General features: G+C 46.3%; 2 protein-coding genes across 6 annotated transcripts; one reads left to right on the top strand and one right to left on the bottom strand.

Moving 5' to 3' along the window:
• Nucleotides 1-7: 7 nt before the first annotated feature.
• Nucleotides 8-3,232, top strand: PSTK (phosphoseryl-tRNA kinase). Its single transcript, XM_053948755.1, has 6 exons — nt 8-301; nt 470-728; nt 1,457-1,655; nt 2,054-2,129; nt 2,268-2,361; nt 3,042-3,232. The coding sequence occupies exons 1-6, from the start codon at nt 23-25 to the stop codon at nt 3,227-3,229; spliced, it is 1,095 nt and encodes a 364-aa protein (XP_053804730.1). The 5' UTR covers nt 8-22; the 3' UTR covers nt 3,230-3,232.
• Nucleotides 3,233-3,511: 279 nt separating this feature from the next.
• On the bottom strand, nt 3,512-17,676 carry IKZF5 (IKAROS family zinc finger 5). 5 transcript variants are annotated; one of them, XM_053948745.1, is made up of 6 exons: nt 17,618-17,676; nt 15,159-15,224; nt 14,205-14,298; nt 11,938-12,100; nt 11,476-11,658; nt 3,512-8,807 (listed from the first exon to the last, which is right to left on the bottom strand). In XM_053948745.1, the coding sequence occupies exons 4-6, from the start codon at nt 12,068-12,070 to the stop codon at nt 7,864-7,866; spliced, it is 1,260 nt and encodes a 419-aa protein (XP_053804720.1). In that variant the 5' UTR covers nt 12,071-12,100; nt 14,205-14,298; nt 15,159-15,224; nt 17,618-17,676; the 3' UTR covers nt 3,512-7,863. The 5 variants fall into 5 exon arrangements, with proteins under 5 accessions (XP_053804720.1, XP_053804721.1, XP_053804719.1 ...); XM_053948746.1 differs by lacking the exon at nt 17,618-17,676 and adding an exon at nt 16,570-17,417 and having other exon boundaries at nt 15,155-15,224; XM_053948744.1 differs by lacking the exon at nt 17,618-17,676 and adding an exon at nt 16,570-17,417.
• Between the last annotated feature and the right edge of the window lie 43 nt (nt 17,677-17,719).

Raw genomic sequence — 17,719 nt, 5'->3', positions numbered from 1 at the left:
CCCCGCGGCGCGGGCCCGGCGCATGCGCACAGCGCCGGCGGAAGCGGCGGAACCGGCAGCGCTGGCGGCGGCGGCGGAGCAGCAGCAGCAGCAACGGGGGAGCGGCGGCGCTCGGGTGGGGCTGTGCCTGCTGTGCGGGCTGCCCGCGGCCGGCAAGTCCACGCTGGCCCGCGGCCTGAGCCGCCGGCTGCGGCAGCGGCCGGGCTGGGCCTGCGCGCTACTCGCTTACGACGAGCTCATCCCGCCCGAGGCCTTCCGCCCGCGCGCGCCGGGGGCGGGCCCGCACGAGCCGTCCCCATTGGTCAGTGCGCGGCCGCGCCCGTGTTACGTCACCGCGTGCGACCGCGGTTGCCAGGCAACGGGACGCGGCCGGCCCGGGGCCCGGTCCCCTCACGGCGGGGCCCGGGGGGCGGCAGCGCTCGGCAGCGGCGATGCGGGGCCGTGACCTCTCGCCTTCCTCTCTCCACAGCTGCCCGGCTGGAAGCAGAGCCGCCGCGAGCTGCTGCAGTGCCTGGAGGGGCTCCTGCGGGCGCTGCTCACCGGGGCGCCGCTGCCCGGCCCCGCGCAGCCGGGCTGGCAGCGCTTCCTGGGCTGCTGCCGCCGGGAGGGGCTGCTGCCCGCCGCGGAGCGCGGCGCCGGAGCCGCCTCCCGGCCGCTCGTCCTCCTGCTGGATGACAACTTTTATTACCAGAGCATGCGCTACGAGGTGTACCAGCTGGCCCGCAAATGTAATTATTCCTTGATCTTCGGCATGAGGATGTTTGTAGGAAGTTCAGGGCACTCCGGCTGCCTTCTTTCAAGCGCTCTCCTGGAGCGTTGGTTGTTCTCAGTGCTGGATGTCTGTGATAGAGTAGCAATCAATGTAACTTTGCTACTGCCTTATTATAAATTGGTAGATCGTGTAAACCCCTTCCTAGAGCAGCCTTAAAGCACCTTCCAGTACATAAGGAGGCTCCAAGAGAGCTGGAGAGGGACTTTGGACAAGGGCATGGAATGACAGGGCAGGGGAACAGCTTCCCAGTGCCAGAGGGCAGGGATGGATGGGATATTGGGGATTAGGAATTGTTCCCTGGGAGGGTGGGCAGGCCCTGGCACAGGGTGCCCAGAGCAGCTGTGGCTGCCCCTGGATCCCTGGCAGTGCCCAAGGCCAGGCTGGACAGGGCTTGGAGCAGCCTGGGACAGTGGGAGGTGTCACTTCCATGGCAGGGGTGGAATGGATGGGCTTTAAGGTCCCTCCCAATCCAAAGCATTCCATGGTTCTGTGTGTTGATCTCAGACGTTTCTTGTGCAGCCTTGAAGGTAAAATTCTGTTCCCTATCCAGGTTTGTGTCCATGTCAGGCTCAGAACCAGTGCAGAAGCTCCTCATTCACGCAGAGCCTTTCTCCTGCATGCTGCTCTCAGAAATTGTTACTTGAACTGTTTAAAGACAAAATTGTCTGGTTCTGTTCTTTTTAGATTCCTTGGGCTTCTGCCAGTTATTCTTAGAGTGTCCAGTGGAATGCTGCCTGCAGAGGAATCGCCTCAGAAGTGATCCTGTGCCTGAGCAGACAATACAATTAATGGCAAGGAAAATAGAAATGCCAGATCTCAGGAAAAACACCTGGGAGCAGCACAGCCTCATTCTGAGTAGTTCTGATTGCATCTCAGAGGATGAGTATGTTACTGATTGATCCTAGAGTTTTCCCTAAGTGCTATTTTCAGTGGTAGAAGTTTCTTATTGTATCTACACAATGCGGAAAAAATATTATTTTTTACATCACCAGTGGTGATTTTTGGAGGCCAGGCTTGTTGGGAGCTCACAGCCACCACCCTCTGCAGAGTTAACCTCAAAACTCACAGCATTCCTACCCTGTCACTGAAAATCTGTGCAAATTGTCTGGAACATTAAGGCTAGAAATAAATTCATTTCAGTTTTTAATTTCAGATTATTTCACTGATTGCATTAAAAAATAACTGAAATCTTGCTTTTCTTTTTTTTTTTTTTTTCCCTGTGGTGTAGTTAGAAATGAAGTGTTATCTGTTTGCTTGCCATGGTTTACTCTCTTTTCCTAGTGAGCAGATCATGAACTTGCTGGCCACTGCTTTGGAGAATCCAGAGAGGCCAAACGAGGAGGACACGGAGCAGAAGGTAGCACTGCTGGGCTTCAGGACACAGCTTTGGCTGCTGCCTGAGCTGCTGCTGACGTGTTGTTCTCAAATGGCACTTCAAAAGTCAAGTAAATTCAAAGTGTCTGCTTGTTTTCTTCCTCCTGGTGGCCCTGGCCAGGAGGCAGCTCGAGCCATCTGTGCAGGCAGTGCAGTCCACCAGGCTGACCAGGCGTGCAGGAGAGTCATCTCTGAGGCCATGCAGGATGCCAAAGGTACCTCTTCATCCATCCCACCTATCCTAGCTGGCAATGGGAAACAGCCTCTGAAATTCCCTCGGGATAAACTGGTCAGGAATCCTGTCCCAGCAGGTGTGCCTGAGGCAACACCTTCACAACTCTGGTCAGTGTTACCTGTGGAAGTCTGTAGATTTAAAAACCAGAATCATATTTATTAACTGTATTAATTACAGCTTTAATAAGCCCATTTAGTACAGAGCAGCATTTTAGAAGATTTTAATACTGTTTTAGGACACGTGTCAATAAGGACAGGGCTTTGCATTCTGCACTGGTTTGCTCCTAAGATTTATACAAGGAGCAGCTCGGTGTCCTTAACTGAAAAGCTCAGCTCTGTGCCTGTGTTCAGGCTTCCCTCTGTGACCAGGGACAGGAGGGAACGGCTGGAGCTGTGTCAGGGGGGTTTAGGTTGGATTTAGGGAAAGGTTCTTCCCCAGAGGGTGCTGGGCACTGCCCAGGCTCCCCAGGGAATGGCACGAGGCTGCCAGAGCCCCAGGAGCTTGGACAGCACTCCAGGGTGGGGTTGTTGGGGGGTCTGTGCAGGGCCAGGAGCTGCACTGGATGATCCTGTGGGTCCCTTCCAGCTCAGGAAATTCTGTGGTTCTGCAATTTTTTTCTGTAAGCAAGAAGTTAAAAGTTCAGTTTCAATTTTGTTTTAGGTAAAAGTGTTCTCCCAAGTGAGATGAAGAGCCTGGCAGAAGAACTCAACAAACTGAAAGCAGAATTTTTGGAAGACTTGAGGCAAGGAAAGACTTTGAAAACCCAATATTCTGACCCTGCTACAAGTGTTATTTCTTCATTCCAACATGAGGCAATCAATGTAGTAAATAAATATATTTTAAAATAATGACATAGAGAATGTTGGGTGTTTAGAAGTCCAAGCTGCTGAGAGATCTGAGGTGCAGCTCCCTCCTCTGGAGCCCCTGTGCCTTCTCTTCCTATGATATGGAAGAGAAACAGTTTAATCAAGTCTAAACAAGCTGTTCTTGGCTGTGGAGATCAAGCCAAGAGCAAACCATCCTGAGATTTAAATTTCACAGAATCAGAAAGAGTTAACCCAGGAGGAGCACTTGGGAAACCACCAGCTCCACCCATGGAAGGATATGCAATTAAGAATTGACATGGGACCTAATTAGAAAGTGTTATTTTATTCATATCTTACAAAAGCAAACCTTCACAACATGAACTACACGACACAGAGTAATTTCAGAATTAACCTTGTCGTCTCAGAAATGTTCACTAACATTAAAATTTATTTTACAACTCTAACAGGTTTCATTTTTGCATAAAATCTGTTCTTTACACTGAGATACATATTATTAACAAAGTAGGTACTTAAAAGCACATACACAAGGATTGCTTAATGAAAAATGCTTTAGCAGGAGAGAGCTTTCCTGCAGCAGAACATCATTTGCTGTAGGTTTTCCAAGAAGCTTAAAATTAGTAGAAAACTTGCCAGTGAAGACTTCTAAATTACATTCCCTTCGTCAAAAACAAACAAAAAGCAAACCCCCAAAACATTCTAGAACAAAACAAACAGTAACAGATTATTTGTCTGGAAAACGGTGCTGGAAATTGTCCCAGCACTGAGTTTTATATTAGAAAGCCAATCAACATTTTATGTCTAAATCCTCTTCATCTAAACGTATCTGTAACAAAACAACTATTTTTCTTATTGCCTCCTTCACAGTTAAAGAATTAACTGAGAAAATGAAGATGTTCAAATATTCAAATGTTCATTGGAATATTCAGTCTCAAAACAGTAAATGTGTATTGAGTGCTATAAATAGTGCATGTTAGAAATGTTCACAAAGCTATAAAATAAGCTATGACAATAAAAACAAAACCCCCACAAAATTCATGTTTTGCAACTACAGAACTTAACAAAACTGAGCTATGGAAAAATTCCATCTCCTTCCCAAACTTCCATTAATAACAGTTAAAATGCTAATCACCCATTACCTTGTAATGTGAGGATTTGGGTTTTTAAAAAAACCACCAAAACAAGTGAGTGCAGTGTAGCACATGGAGGACTCAATATGAAAAGTTTTTAACTAAGGACTGAATCCCAGAATCCTGGACAAGTCTCCCTCCCTGACTCTGGGTAAGGCCTGCTTGTGCAAGGGATCATTCTTGGAAAGAATTTGCCACTACCAGCTCTGGTCTTTAAATTATAGTCAAAAGTATGTATAAATTATGAAAAAATGGGAAAATACACCTTCCAAAGCTCCTCAGTTGGCAGAAGGGGACAACGATGTCAGGGCATTGTTTGGCACAACTGAACACACAGTGTGATCATGGAACATGAACAGTCCTGGGAAGGACACAGGGATCCACCCAGGGATCTGGGTGCAGAGCCAAGGGATGAGCACCAAAGCTGCTGCTGCTGCTGCCCCAGAACCCCCTGCAATGAGGAGTTTGCCCAAGGAAACAGAGTTTTTTTTCATTCCTCAACCGTTCAGAGATGTCCCAGCTTAACCTTTCCCTTCAAGAGCAGAACCAATGGTATCCAGGCAGCAGCAGGAAAATCCTTCCAAACAATGATTTGCAAGGCTTGGGGATAGATTATTTCACACAGAGTTCTGTTGTTAAGAACATACATTCCCCACAATGGGATCCCCCCTAAACAAGGGCCTCTTTTCCATGAGATCCTGCAGGCTTCCTCTTGCTCCCAGCTCCTCCATCAGTGACCTATCCTGAGTTCTGTTCAAGGCCATTGTGGCTCAGCAGTCGTTTCTCTCAATCACCAAATCATGAGACAAAGAAAAGCCTCTAACAACGTTAACACTGCCAACAGAAGCCCCAGAGGGTCAGAACCCACATCTGTGCACATGGAAATTACTCTCCCTACGATACCAGCAAGGAAAAAACCACAAGCCAAGGAGCACTTGGCTGCTGTGGTCACTCAGTACTGTAAGGTGCTCCCTGGAGCACCACCATTCCACAAGTTTCCTTGGAAATGCCAGAGCTTAGGAACAGGAGAGTGCACCATCTATCAAAAAGGCAAGGAAAACCACTTCCATAAATTACTAATTGTAAAGTCTTCAAGAGAAATGTCTCTTATCCTAACACCACATTTGAGCCAAATTTAAATTGTAGAATTGTTCAATGTGTGATCCAAAGACAGCCACCCTTTCTGCCCTCTTTGACTGGAAAAAATTTTGATTCCAAAACCTGTCCAGGAGCAGTAACTTCTAACTGGATTCCAGTTCAGTCAACTTTTACTCCTTAAAATAAAATAAAGGATGTTTACACACACAGACTTGCAGTTTTACTTATAAAATAAATCTAAAAAGTATAAAGCAACAATGCATTTTTTTGGAATTACAGAGTGTCCTGATGAAAAATGCAAATTACATTCTGTCTTACAAATCCAGCAAAACAAATTCTGAACCAGGCCTGAAAACAAAACAGTTTTTAGGAGTGACAGTGTTACTGTTCATCTTCACTACACTGGAACCACTCCAGTGGCAGTTTTCTGACCTCATTACTTCAAGACTGCACAGCCAAGAAAGAACCCAGTTCCTCAAGCACAGAAATTCAACAGTAGGTCAGTCAGGTAGACAGAAACACATCTGGTATCCAAATTTCTATTTAATTAAAGTCAAAATTACTTCTACAGCTAAAATTCTTACACAGGTGGTTTTCCTACATTGATCTCACCCTGATCACTGTAAGTTTTTCCATTGGTTTCAGGAAGTTTTAGCTCCCATAACAATATAAATTTGAATAAGCCAAGCATTTGCTATTGAGATTCCAACCTCTGACTTGTGGAACATTAATAAAATCTCCTTGCTTTTAACAAAACACGGTTTGCTGATAGGAAAAGGGGAATATATAAGGGAAGCTTTAATTTGTCTCAAGTAGGACAAACCAAGGTAAAAGTGCATGTCTAAATATGGGAAAAGTAACAGTTCTTCCTTTATTTTTAATATCTCAAATTCTTATCTAGCACATAAAGTTATTATTCATTTTAATTAGATGTTTTACTCAGGTTTATGTTAAAGTGCCTGTCCTTTAGCCTGAGGGCTTCTAAAGATGAGTGTACACTATGAAACAAAATAAACAACTTCAGTTACCATTTGCCATCCACAATTCCTAAACACAACTTCAGTGTAGTCAGCCAGTTTTCCTTTGCATCCTGCATGGAGCCCAGAAAAAGCCAGAGGTCCTTCCCCTTATTCCCAGCTCACCCAAAGGACATCAGACCTTGGAGAGGCGACAAAGCAGGCCTCCAAGTCAGCTGAAATTTACAATAAACTGGATTATACAACTCTCAAAAATATAGGCAACCTCTCAGTTGTAGCCTGGCCCAACATAAAACTGAACAAAGGAGTTTGATTTGTAAACTTCTTGTTTGTTTCTATCAGAACTTCTATCAGCGGGACAGAAGTCTAATTGTGCAAAATTTAAATATCTGTACAACTCAGTTTAAGGCAGTTAGAAATCTCACAGAATATATATTAATTCTACAGGCTCTTCATTATGACTCTAAAAATTGCCTCCTCTGAAAAACAATGACAGGTAAAATTTTGTAGAGTGTAGGTAATATAAGGTATCTTACTTTTTTGTTTTTATAACTCATGAATGACAGGCTTTTAGCTCTTTTTTTTTTTCCTACCATAGTTTTATTCACAATAACCTGTTATCTTCTAGTTTTGCGCTAATAGTTAAATTAGTGTTTAAGTCCTAGCATGAAGAGTTTAGACTATACTAAACAAAAACTTATTATCAACCTTCATCAGATCAAAGAAACTTTTACATCAAATTGAATTTGTACGTGAAAATTGCTTGTGTTTGTTTGAGTAGCCAGGTTTTTAAAGATTTCTCCAAAGTCATAGAATGGCTGGGGTTGGAAGGGACCTTAAATGACACACACCTTCCACTATCCCAGGGTGCTCCAAACCCTGTCCAACCTGGCCTTGGGCACTGCCAGGGATCCAGGTGCAGCCACAGCTGCTCTGGGCACCCTGTGCCAGGGCCTGCCCAGCCTCCCAGGGAACAATTCCTTCCCAATATCCCATCTAACCCTGCCCTCTGTCACCATTCCTCCTTGTCCTGTCTCTACATGATGTGTCATTGCATTGACCTTTTGTGTTTTATGGATAATATATCTTGTGTTGCCTAGTAAACAATCTGGGAATTACATCCTATGGTTCAGGACACACGCTCTGCTTCTCCACTTGCAGAATGTTTATTGGGATTAAGTGCAAGCAACTTAAATTTAGCAACCACAGCATGTAAATGCATTCCAACCCTTACAGCACTCTTGGCTTTTTTTGAAAGGCTACATATAAAACAGCAACTGAATGTGATACAAAATTTCCCTGGCAAGTTTTACAAGAACACAGAAATCAATTTGCCTCCTCTGTCGAATTGATTAATGTGAAGATTCCTTATGGGAATGTGCAAGCTTTCCATCAGCAAGTATGAAAAATAGACTGTAATATGTTAAAAAACTAAACGAAAGCATGTTCTCAGTCAATGTTGATTATGTTGGCCTCTCGCAAAGTGGCAAGCGAAGTCGTACTTGTTTTTACACTTACACCCACAAATGTTACACTGGAAAGGATTTTCAAATCCGTGGCATCCCATGTGGATGGTGTAAAGGATATTGTCTGCAAAGTACATGTCACAGTGTGGGCAGTGGTGCAGGAGCTGAGGGTCCTGCACTGGCAGGGCTGGAGCTGGAGTACTCGGCTGGCTGTTGCTGATACTGGGAGTACTGGTGTGGGCACTGCGGTCACTGCTGGGCCCTGCCACGGGACTATAGTTCCTCTGATTGTGTGCGGGCCGCGAATCAGGGCTGGTCGGAGAGGAATTCTGAGGAATATTTGCTGACACAGCTGAAACTACTGCAGGTGCAGCAGGCTGCTGTATCATGAAAGGCTTTTCGTCTTGACAGGAAACGACGTCAGGAGAGGCTGGATTTTGGTTTTCAGGTGGCAAACTGGACAACTGTCCTGCTAACGTGGAGAGCTGGTTTAAAGGATTATCCACCATGAGGTCTTGTGGATCTCTTGGCAAGCCACCGCTCGGAGTGGATTTTGTCATGCTCTCGTACGCCTCAGTCTGGATATTGGGGATTTCATGGGTGAAATCATTAAGGTAGTCTGGCTTCTGCACCACCATGGAAGGCGGACTCAGATTAATTAATGCTCTTCTGCTGTACCCCAAATTGCTGGTCTTCTTCTGCAGAACCCCCCACATCTTCTTGCTGCTCAGGGAAGACCTCGTCCCCTTGATGGGCACCATCTTGTGCTTGCGCCGGCGGTGGTGGGACAGGTTGCTGCGGTCGCTGCAGCGGAAGGAGCACAGCTCACACTTGTAGGGCTTCTCCCCAGTGTGGGACCGCATGTGAGCCTCCAGGTGACGCTCGTAGGCCGAGGCAAAGGGACACAGGTGGCACCTGTGTGGCTTCTCCCCTGGAAAATCAGAACAGGTTAGCCCACAGCACCTCGGAGCGCCTGGAAAAGGCTTTGTGTGCAGCACGGAGCGGCTCGTTGTGAGCCGCTCCTCCAACTTCAGTCACCGCCAGCCTCGAGCTCAGCTGGGTATCCTGGGAGAGTGGAGAGCACTGGGACAGCTCTGCCTCGCCCACAGACCATCAGCACCCAGAAAAATCCTGAGTGGAGCTAGCATAACACACAACCTGCCTGGGAACTGCAGCAGCAACGCCAAGGACTGAGTGCAGTGGTGTTGGTGTGGTGCCCTGGGTCCAATCTCACCCATGGAGGGCACTGGGGAACACAGGAATGTCTGCACCACCAAAATGTCACTGTTCCTCATGATAACTCTGAGGAGGGATCCTTCTGGGACCTTCCAAACATCCCTACTCCTAAACATCCTGGAACTACCACCTAAATAACCCAAGCACACAGGCAGCCACTCAAGGACTGAGCTTTGAAAAAGGATCCTGCAGCTAAAGAGTTGTAACAGAAAACAAAAGCCAGGTATTCCTTGGTGAGCTGTGTGCTCTTCCAGATGGGAGATGGGAGATGGTCAGGGAGACCATAATTTCCTTTGCACATGGAGAACTTTGTTCTTCTATCAAATGAAATTCATAGATACAAAGTTTTCTGAGTATTTTTTAAAAAGTTAATGTAACATAATAACAGGCCAACACTTTTGTAATGCAGCACTTTAGGACTTCTGATTTTCCCTTGATAGACTGATCTAGAAGTTACAGATCCAGGACTGCAATGTCAGAAGTGCCCAAAGGATCTGATGTGTGTTCAGGTGCTGCAATGAAAGATCATCTTACTCTTCCTATCTCGAGTGCCAGCTCAATTTCTAAATCCCTGTCATGTGACTGATGAGCATTCCATAGTTTGGAATCACAGTCTGGGATACCAAACAGATTTCTTTTATTCCCCCTACATCACTGGCACTCCAAGAGGAAAGAAATCAATTTTTGTGCTACCTCTAACTACCTTCATTGCACCAAGTAAAACCATGACTTCTCCATGAGCATCTCTCTGTACTTATATATATACACACAAGGATGGGTAAAGATCTGGAGACTTGATAAAATGCTATGAGAAGATTGACAAACTCCCTGCATTCACACAGAATTTGCCAATCTGATTTCATTCTAAACTGGACACACAGAGATAAAAGTTTTGCATCACACGTAGCACAACACAGCTGGTGAACTACTCATTATCTGCTCTCAGACTCAGCATGAAGCCAATGCTGCAGTAGGCTGCACTTAATAATAATGATAATAATGATAATGGCTGCATGATCAGGCCTGGGTCACAATTCCTTTGGCAGATGTCCAGGATGTTGTACCTGCTTATTTACACTGCTCTGAGGCTCTGAGTCAGCTGCCACTTCCCTACTTTAATGCTGACTCATCTGAGCCTTCACAGCACAAGCAACCCATCTCCTGGCCCTCTGCCAGCCTTCCAAGCCAAACAACACTCAGGCCTTGGATCTTCTTCCCTGAGTGAAAAAACAAACCAAACCAAACCAGGAAAACCAAACCAAAGTAGTTATTTTCTTGTTCTGGAAGACACAAGAGAAGAATTTATCAGGTCCTTCAGAATCTGAACCTCAGAACTCTTTGATTTCTGGTTGGTTGCCATTTCCTACCCCATTATGCCCTGTTGAAACAAGCCAACACTGCAGGGCCAGTGCAAGGAGCCCAACCTTTCCAAAATCCACCCAGGGAGCTCCTGTGTGGAAGGAATGGCTCCCAGCAAAGTGAGGATCTGACTAACTGTACCTGAGGAGGGCTACAGTCACATCCCAGTTATAACAGGTGAGTCCCAAAACACCACCTACCCAAGACCACTGAAAAGAGACTTGGAAATTTTGGGACAATCCATACTACACTGGAAACCTGTAAAAACTTTCATTCTTTGCACGACACAATTTTTTTCTGCTCTCCTTAACACCCTGAAGTCGAATGTATTGGTGTGATACACTTGACAGAGTTCATAAGCACCTATGTTTTTGTTTTCTCTCATTTGCCATGAAGTTGGAGGTTTCAGAACAGTTTAGGATATTTTAACCTGTATGAGAGTTTTGCTTTTCAGGTTTATACATCCAACAGTGGCCAAAGCTCCTTAACAAGCCACAGTTGATAATTTTTCTGTTTACTACTGATATCAGTCACTAACTTGATGGTATGTCCTCACATTTCAATATTCTACCAATAACTTTATTCTTATTACTATGCTTTGTACTTCCACATCTAGAATGTTGTACAGAACAGGAATATTTTCGTGGCTGAACAACAGAGGAAGAAAAGGCCCTATAAATCTCTGTGTAGGAAAATATACATTTGTCACTTTTCTCATCAGCACAGAAAAACCCGAAGATATTTTTAGGGCCCTTCAATTTACATTGAAGCTTTCATGCTAAACTTTACTCCCCTATTGTTACTTATAATCATAAATGTCAGTAGGGATTTGCACAGCTTAAATAGGTAGACCTTTACAAAAACAGACTATAAAACCCCACCAATACCCAGTTACTGGTAAGAAGTCTCACACTGCTTGAATTTGCCAACTGCTGACATGGAAATCCCAACGTTGAGTAAATCCCCCAAGGCCTCCCAGGCCAGCAGAGCAGAAGATCCCATACCTGTGTGAATCCTGATGTGCTCGATGAGCCGTGCAGTTCCTTTGCTGGCATAGTTACAGTATCGACACTTTAACTTCCCATCAAAAGTCCTTTCAAACCCATCCACCAACATTCCTGAGTTTTCATCCAGTGAAACTTCAACAGAAGGATGATCCAGACCATTCTGATCACCTTCTGTCCCAGCTGTGAACAATGCAACAGAGAGTTTAATGAACAATCTGTGGGACACCATCTGTCACACTGTGAGCAAATGCCAAATAGCTTTTGCTTCTCTCAGCCCTCGGTCTTTAAATATAGAGAATTATAAAAGCATGCCCTGACTAAAACAAAGGTACATACACATCCTTTGTGACATGAAAATGACTATCAGAAGTGCTTCCATACTGCTGCAGCATTACCTGGACTGTGAACACTGAAGTCACTCTCAAAAAAATCAAATTTATGGTACTGGAATCAGCTCACCTCCCTGGAGAGTCTCTACTTCCTTGTCACCAGTGACCGATCCAGAAATCATATTGACATGGTGAGTCTGCTGGGTCAGATATTCCTGAAAATCTTTCACAAAATCCAACGGTTCTGCCTTCTTTTCCCCCATATTGACTCTTTCATTTACAACCTCTCGTGCCTAGAAGGGAAGATGTTTTCAGAACACAAGTGTCATTGAATTTGGCTGCATTCATAGTAACAAGTTCAGGTTTTGGGTTGGATTTTAAGTGAAGAATTACTTTTATCACACAGCACGTGTGTCGTGGTTTAACAAAGTCTGGTTTTCAGTTGAGGGGGTGGGGACCTGGCAGAGCCAATGAGCTGCCTAATTTAAAGAGCCAATCAACTGGCTAGATTTGAAGATTGACATCCAGTTAACCAATCAGCAGGCTAGTTTTAAAGATTGACACCCATTTAAACCACTTAGAAGAGCTGAATACGCCTCTATGAACATTTAAGGATGGGCTAGCGCATGAACACTCTTGGCTAATGGCCTCTGAAGATATCACTGGCCTGGCTGGGCTCACGTGGCTGGGTCAGGCCTGGCTGGGCTGGACTGGGCTCACGTGGCCGGGTTGGGCCAGGCCGGCCATGCTGGGCTCGCATGCTGGGTCAGGCCAGGCCTGGCTGGGCTGGGCTGGCACAGCCGGATTGGGCCAGGCCTGGCTGGGCTGGGCTGACGTGCTGGGTCAGGGCAGGCCCAGCTGGGCTGGGCTCGCACAGCTGGGCTGGGCCAGGCCTGGCTGGGCTGGGCTCTGGTCAGAGCACTGCTAGGCTGGGATTTCTGCCACAACCAGGCCGTGCTGCCGGGACCGTCCCAGCACCGCGCGGCCAGGACTGCGTGGCCAGAGTCAGCACGGCCAGGGCTATCTCGACATGGCTCACAAATGAACTTTGTTTGCTCAGCTGCTTTTAGGCAGCCATGCTGCAGGCAGAAGGACAAAAGCAGCAGTTTTGTTTCTTTTTCCTGACACCCCACATGAAGGAAAGGCGCAGGAGCGGCGCTGGGGGGGAGCACATGATCAGCAGTGTCACACAGCAATTCCTGGACTGCAGAGCCTGGACAAGATCAGCCTTTCAATGATACAGAACTCTGTAACTGTTTCAACTGATAAAGCTTGAGAACAAATGAACATACCAGCACCAATCTCAGTCAGGAAAAGGAAAGGGTGAAGACACGTAGAGAAAACAATACAGACACTGAGGGCAGTAAAGGAGGAGTCAATTGTAGATGGGAGGGGATTGAGGAGATGCCTTAGTCTTGGGCTGAAATTCTTTTGTGATGCTATGGTGAAGATATATTTTTGATCTATCAGACTTTGTTTTTTCCCTGTAGTTCATGAAGGGCACGGGGGGATGCAGCATTCACCCACAGCCCCTGAGAGAAGGACACATGTTGGAGCACGTGGATGCTGAAAAGCTGTAATCCAATGAGAAGTTTGACCAGAGAGAGATGAGAAACTTTGCCCTAGGGATAGAACAAGAAAAACCTCTGTTCCCAGGGATTAAAAAAAGAGAACTTCTGTTTTTATGCTAGAACAGCTCATCCTTAAATAGTACCCCATAAGTTAACGTGGCCGATGAAAGCAGCTTTGGGAAAGCTGCAGAATCATGGGAGGGACTTTCACACTGCAAACAGATTTCCTTTCCTGGGTGGCTGATTCAGTGTGACACCGAAGCCACGAGAGAACTGCTTCTTATGGACAAGTCTCCATGGCATAGCAAGAGAGACTCCACTCCCTAGGTAGACTGAAGAAAGATTATTTTAGAGGAGGTAAACTGACTGAAAGGTCAGGTTTTGTCTCTTTACGTTGTCTGTGGGAAAGAAGAGGGTGTGGGGGAGGAGAAGTGTTCTGAAGGTTTATTCTGAATTTCTTATCATTTTTTCTTTTAATTCTGTTACTAAAGTTTTCTTTATACCCTTTAAAGTTTTGAGCCTGGTTTGCCCTCTCCCTCCTAATCCATATCTCTCAGCAGGAAATGAGTAAATAAATAATTTTTAGTGGGTGCATGGGCATTTGGCCAGCATTAGACCCACTAGAGTGAGTCAAAGAACAAACTGACAACCATAAGAATAGTGGTTTTTGAATTTGTAACTCATTAAAGATCACCAAATACAATTTATGGGGAAATTGCTTTCAGTAATAGGTAAATGACATAATAAAACAGTAAATAAAATTTTAAAAAATACACAATAATAAAAATCATCCTGCCTTTTTAAAAATAAAAATAATGGATCATACCTGAATTTTAGTTCCCTGCTAAGTAGCAAACATGCTCCAAAATGTACCTCAACACGTCAGATAAAAAGCACAGAGCACAGCTTCTCCACTTTCCCTAGAAGGAATAAAAAAAGAGATGTGAGTCCATTACTCTTCCCAATCCCCATCAATTATAAGAAAGAAACCTGAAAAAGATTTATGTTTGAAAGACAGGGCTCTATCACTCTGCTGCTCTAAATTTTATTAAAACTATCACACTTCCTGTAAAAGCTTTTCAAAGACTGCATCCTCTTCTTCCTGGATGTTGCCTGAAGGACACTTCTGACTCACTGACTGTTTTCCAATAAACATCTGGCTCCAAAAACCCCAGATTTGGGTCAGTCACTTATGGGAACTGCAATGCTGGGAAACAACTGCATGTTGGTGATTAGCAAAGCTGGAAAGAAGCCTTAGACAAAGCACTGTTTCACAGTTCTCCCAAAATTTGACTTTCCTATCCTGAGTAAAAGTCTTAATCCAGTCCATTATTTTGCACTGAAATGATTAAAATATTCCCCAGAAATCAGTGGTCAGGCTTGTTTTGGGGAGTGCAATTAACAAACCTCTATGAAGTCTCAATTCACAATGAATTTGGGAAGACAGAGCTTGGGATACATTTGGAAGGAGAAAAACGAGTCTGTCACATTATTTCTCTAGACTATAATCAGAAATAATTTACAATGCTACCACTTCAATAAGAATATTCCTTATTTTTAATAGGTACTTAGGTTACCTACAGGAACTCAAGTTTTGAGTTCCAGACCACATTTAAATATCTTCAGTGTATCCAAAGCTACTTACAGATGTTTGTTCATTTTTGGCATCCAGATGAGGATGTTCTTTCACATCTTACCTGAGCAAGCTCAACTCCCAGCATTGATTATCACCATTAAGTCATTTTGGAACACATCTTTATGTATCTATCTACCCACCTACCCTCTTCCAGGTGTCACCAGCCTCCTGTAGGCTTAAGTTAATTTGTGTTCCATTTGTTGGTGTCTCCTGCAATAAAACAAAGACATCAGGATATGAATTATAATATTAAAAATACCTCTAATATTGAAGATATGAAGAGAAAAACAGGACAATGTGACACAGAATCCTGACCAAGCCAACTTTCCATGAATTATATTAAGAAATAACAATTTAAAATTAAACCATTTGAAACAACATCAAAAGTTTTACCAGAAAAGCATTATCAGAGGAGAATCTGTGTGTGCCTTTGGGTAAGGTACTAAAACTTATTTCAGAGAATCACAGAATAGTTTGGATTAGAAGGGACCTGAAAGCCCACCCAGTGCCACCCCTGCCATGGCAGGGACACCTCCCACTGTCCCAGGCTGCTCCAAGCCCTGTCCAGCCTGGCCTTGGGCACTGCCAGGGATCCAGGGGCAGCCACAGCTGCTCTGGGCACCCTGTGCCAGGGCCTCAGCACCCTCCCAGGGAGGAATTTCTTCCCAATATCCCATCTAACCCTGCCCTCTGGCAGTTTAAAGCCATTTCCCCTTGTCATTCCAGGCTCTTGTAAACAGTCTCTCTCCATATTTCTTTTGTGTCCTTTCCTGTACTGAAAGGCCACAATTAGGTCACCTCAAAGCCTTCTCTACTCCAGGCTGAACAACCCCAATTCTCTCAGCCTTACTTGGTTGCACTGATTGCTTTTAAAAAACACTTAATTTTGAAAGAAAATGACGTAAAATTTCATAAACAGGTTAGGGCTCAACTGCATAAAACCTCCTTTCTCTACCTCATCTTTTTCTTTACACCAGTGTAGGGAAGTCACCACAATCTAAACACGACCCAAAGCTCCCATTTGTGTGCTCAAACCCTTCTGTGATTTTATGTGGCATTTTTTTAGAGCTACACAGCCAGCAGCTCTCCTTCTCAGGGGAGAATGACGCACATCTGATCCTTGCTGTGTCACTCCTGCAAACCAGAAAATGCAATTCTGATGATCAGAAACTGAGCAGCCCAGCTCGTGTTTCACACCCCAGGGATGGGCTGATGACACCAGGTGTTACCCGAGCTCTGCTGACACAACCACTCCTCCTCCAGCTTCACACCACCAGGAGCAGAGCACTGGTTACTCGTTTTCTACCCAGGCACAACTGGACTGAACAGGGATCACAGCACTGAGGTGAGCTCAGTTTGCTGTCAAACAACGTGCCAGGATGAAATATCCTGCCTAAATAATGCTGCTAAAGAAAGTAGTTCATAGAGTACACCCAGCAGTTTCACACACACAGTCAGAACTAATCCTGCAGGAATTATAAGAGCATAAAGTATCTATGAGGACAGGTATGCAGTAGGAGAATTGAATTACTGTGAGCATATCTATGCATCCCACCTTCTTCTCAGGAATCCCGGGTTAAAAATGGGGGTGTTCTCTGTTCCATCTTTTCTGTAGCAAATGAATGAAAGCAGGAATGATTCCAACCTCCATCCAAGCCCTTCCAGGTCCTCCTGAAGGAGTTTTGACCGTGGGGAGTGGGAGTGAAGCACAGCGTCAGTGGCCACCCGTGACCTGTCATCAACCCTGAACGCCCTCGGTCGATCCAGCGCCTCCTCCTCCAGCCCAAGCGAGAGCGGGAAGTGGCACGGTCACGGAAAACCTCCCAGAAACCCGCGTGGCCCGTCCCGGGCTCCTCGGGATGAGAGACTCGGAGCTTCTGGAGAGCAACCAGTGAAGGGCAGCAAAGATGCTGAAGGGACTGGAGCATCTCCGTGCCCAGCAAAGGCTGAGGGAGCTGGGGCTGTTCAGCCTGGAGAGGAGCCCCAGCGGGGAGGGCCCCCAGCCCTGGGTGTCCCCGGGTGTCCCTGGGTGTCCCCGGGTGTCCCTGGGTGAAGGGAGCGGCAGAGCAGGGCCCAGGCTCTGCTCCGGGGGCCAGCAGTGGCACCAGAGCCACGGATGCACAGCAAGTTCCACCTCAACGAGGAGTAACTTAATTGTGAGGGTGACAGCGCTGGAACAGACTGCCCAGAGAGGGTGTGGAGTCTCCCTCACCGGAGATACCCCAGAACCTGTGCCGTGTTCTGGGATGGCTCTGCCTGAGCAGGGAGGTGGCACCGAATCGATTCCTTCCAACCTCACCCACTCTGTGATTCTGTGACTGCAGTGACCCTGCGATTTCAGTAACTCTGTGATTTCTGTGGTTCCTCTGATTTCTGTGGCCCCCGGCTCCACATCCAGGGAGCAGCCTCGGGGCTGCGCCGCTGACCCGGCCCCGCTCCCGGCGGGGCAGCGCGGCCCTCCCCAAGCGCTGCCCCCCGCCCCCGCCGCCCGGCTCCGTCACGGCACAGGGAGGCCCCGGAAGGAGAAAGAGGGAGGGAAAGGGAGCGGGAGAGGGACGGAAGGGCAGGAAAGAAGAGGGAAGGGGAGGACAGGCAGCACTCACCGCCGCCGCCCCGCGCCGCTCCCGCCTCCCGCCGCCGCCGCCATGTTTGTTGTGCCCCCCCCGGCGCGGCCCGGCCCCGCCCACCGCAGTCTCGCGAGACCC

This window comes from Vidua chalybeata, chromosome 8, assembly GCF_026979565.1.
Source record: "Vidua chalybeata isolate OUT-0048 chromosome 8, bVidCha1 merged haplotype, whole genome shotgun sequence".
Classification (NCBI taxonomy): Eukaryota; Metazoa; Chordata; class Aves; order Passeriformes; family Viduidae; genus Vidua; species Vidua chalybeata.
This window is presented reverse-complemented; position numbering and strand designations above follow the sequence as displayed.

What these genes read in the sequence shown, in the direction of transcription:
- PSTK (XM_053948755.1), top strand. Translation starts at nt 23, where the DNA reads ATGCGCACAGCGCCGGCGGAAGCGGCGGAACCGGCAGCGCTGGCGGCG. An exon ending in CGCACGAGCCGTCCCCATTG is followed by an intron (nt 302 to 469) that starts GTCAGTGCGCGG and finishes CTCTCTCCACAG; the next exon opens with CTGCCCGGCTGGAAGCAGAG. An exon ending in GTACCAGCTGGCCCGCAAAT is followed by an intron (nt 729 to 1,456) that starts GTAATTATTCCT and finishes TGTTCTTTTTAG; the next exon opens with ATTCCTTGGGCTTCTGCCAG.
- IKZF5 (XM_053948745.1), bottom strand. Translation starts at nt 12,070, where the DNA reads ATGGGGGAAAAGAAGGCAGAACCGTTGGATTTTGTGAAAGATTTTCAG. An exon ending in AGTAGAGACTCTCCAGGGAG is followed by an intron (nt 11,659 to 11,937) that starts GTGAGCTGATTC and finishes CATTGTTCACAG; the next exon opens with CTGGGACAGAAGGTGATCAG. An exon ending in GCACATCAGGATTCACACAG is followed by an intron (nt 8,808 to 11,475) that starts GTATGGGATCTT and finishes CTGATTTTCCAG; the next exon opens with GGGAGAAGCCACACAGGTGC.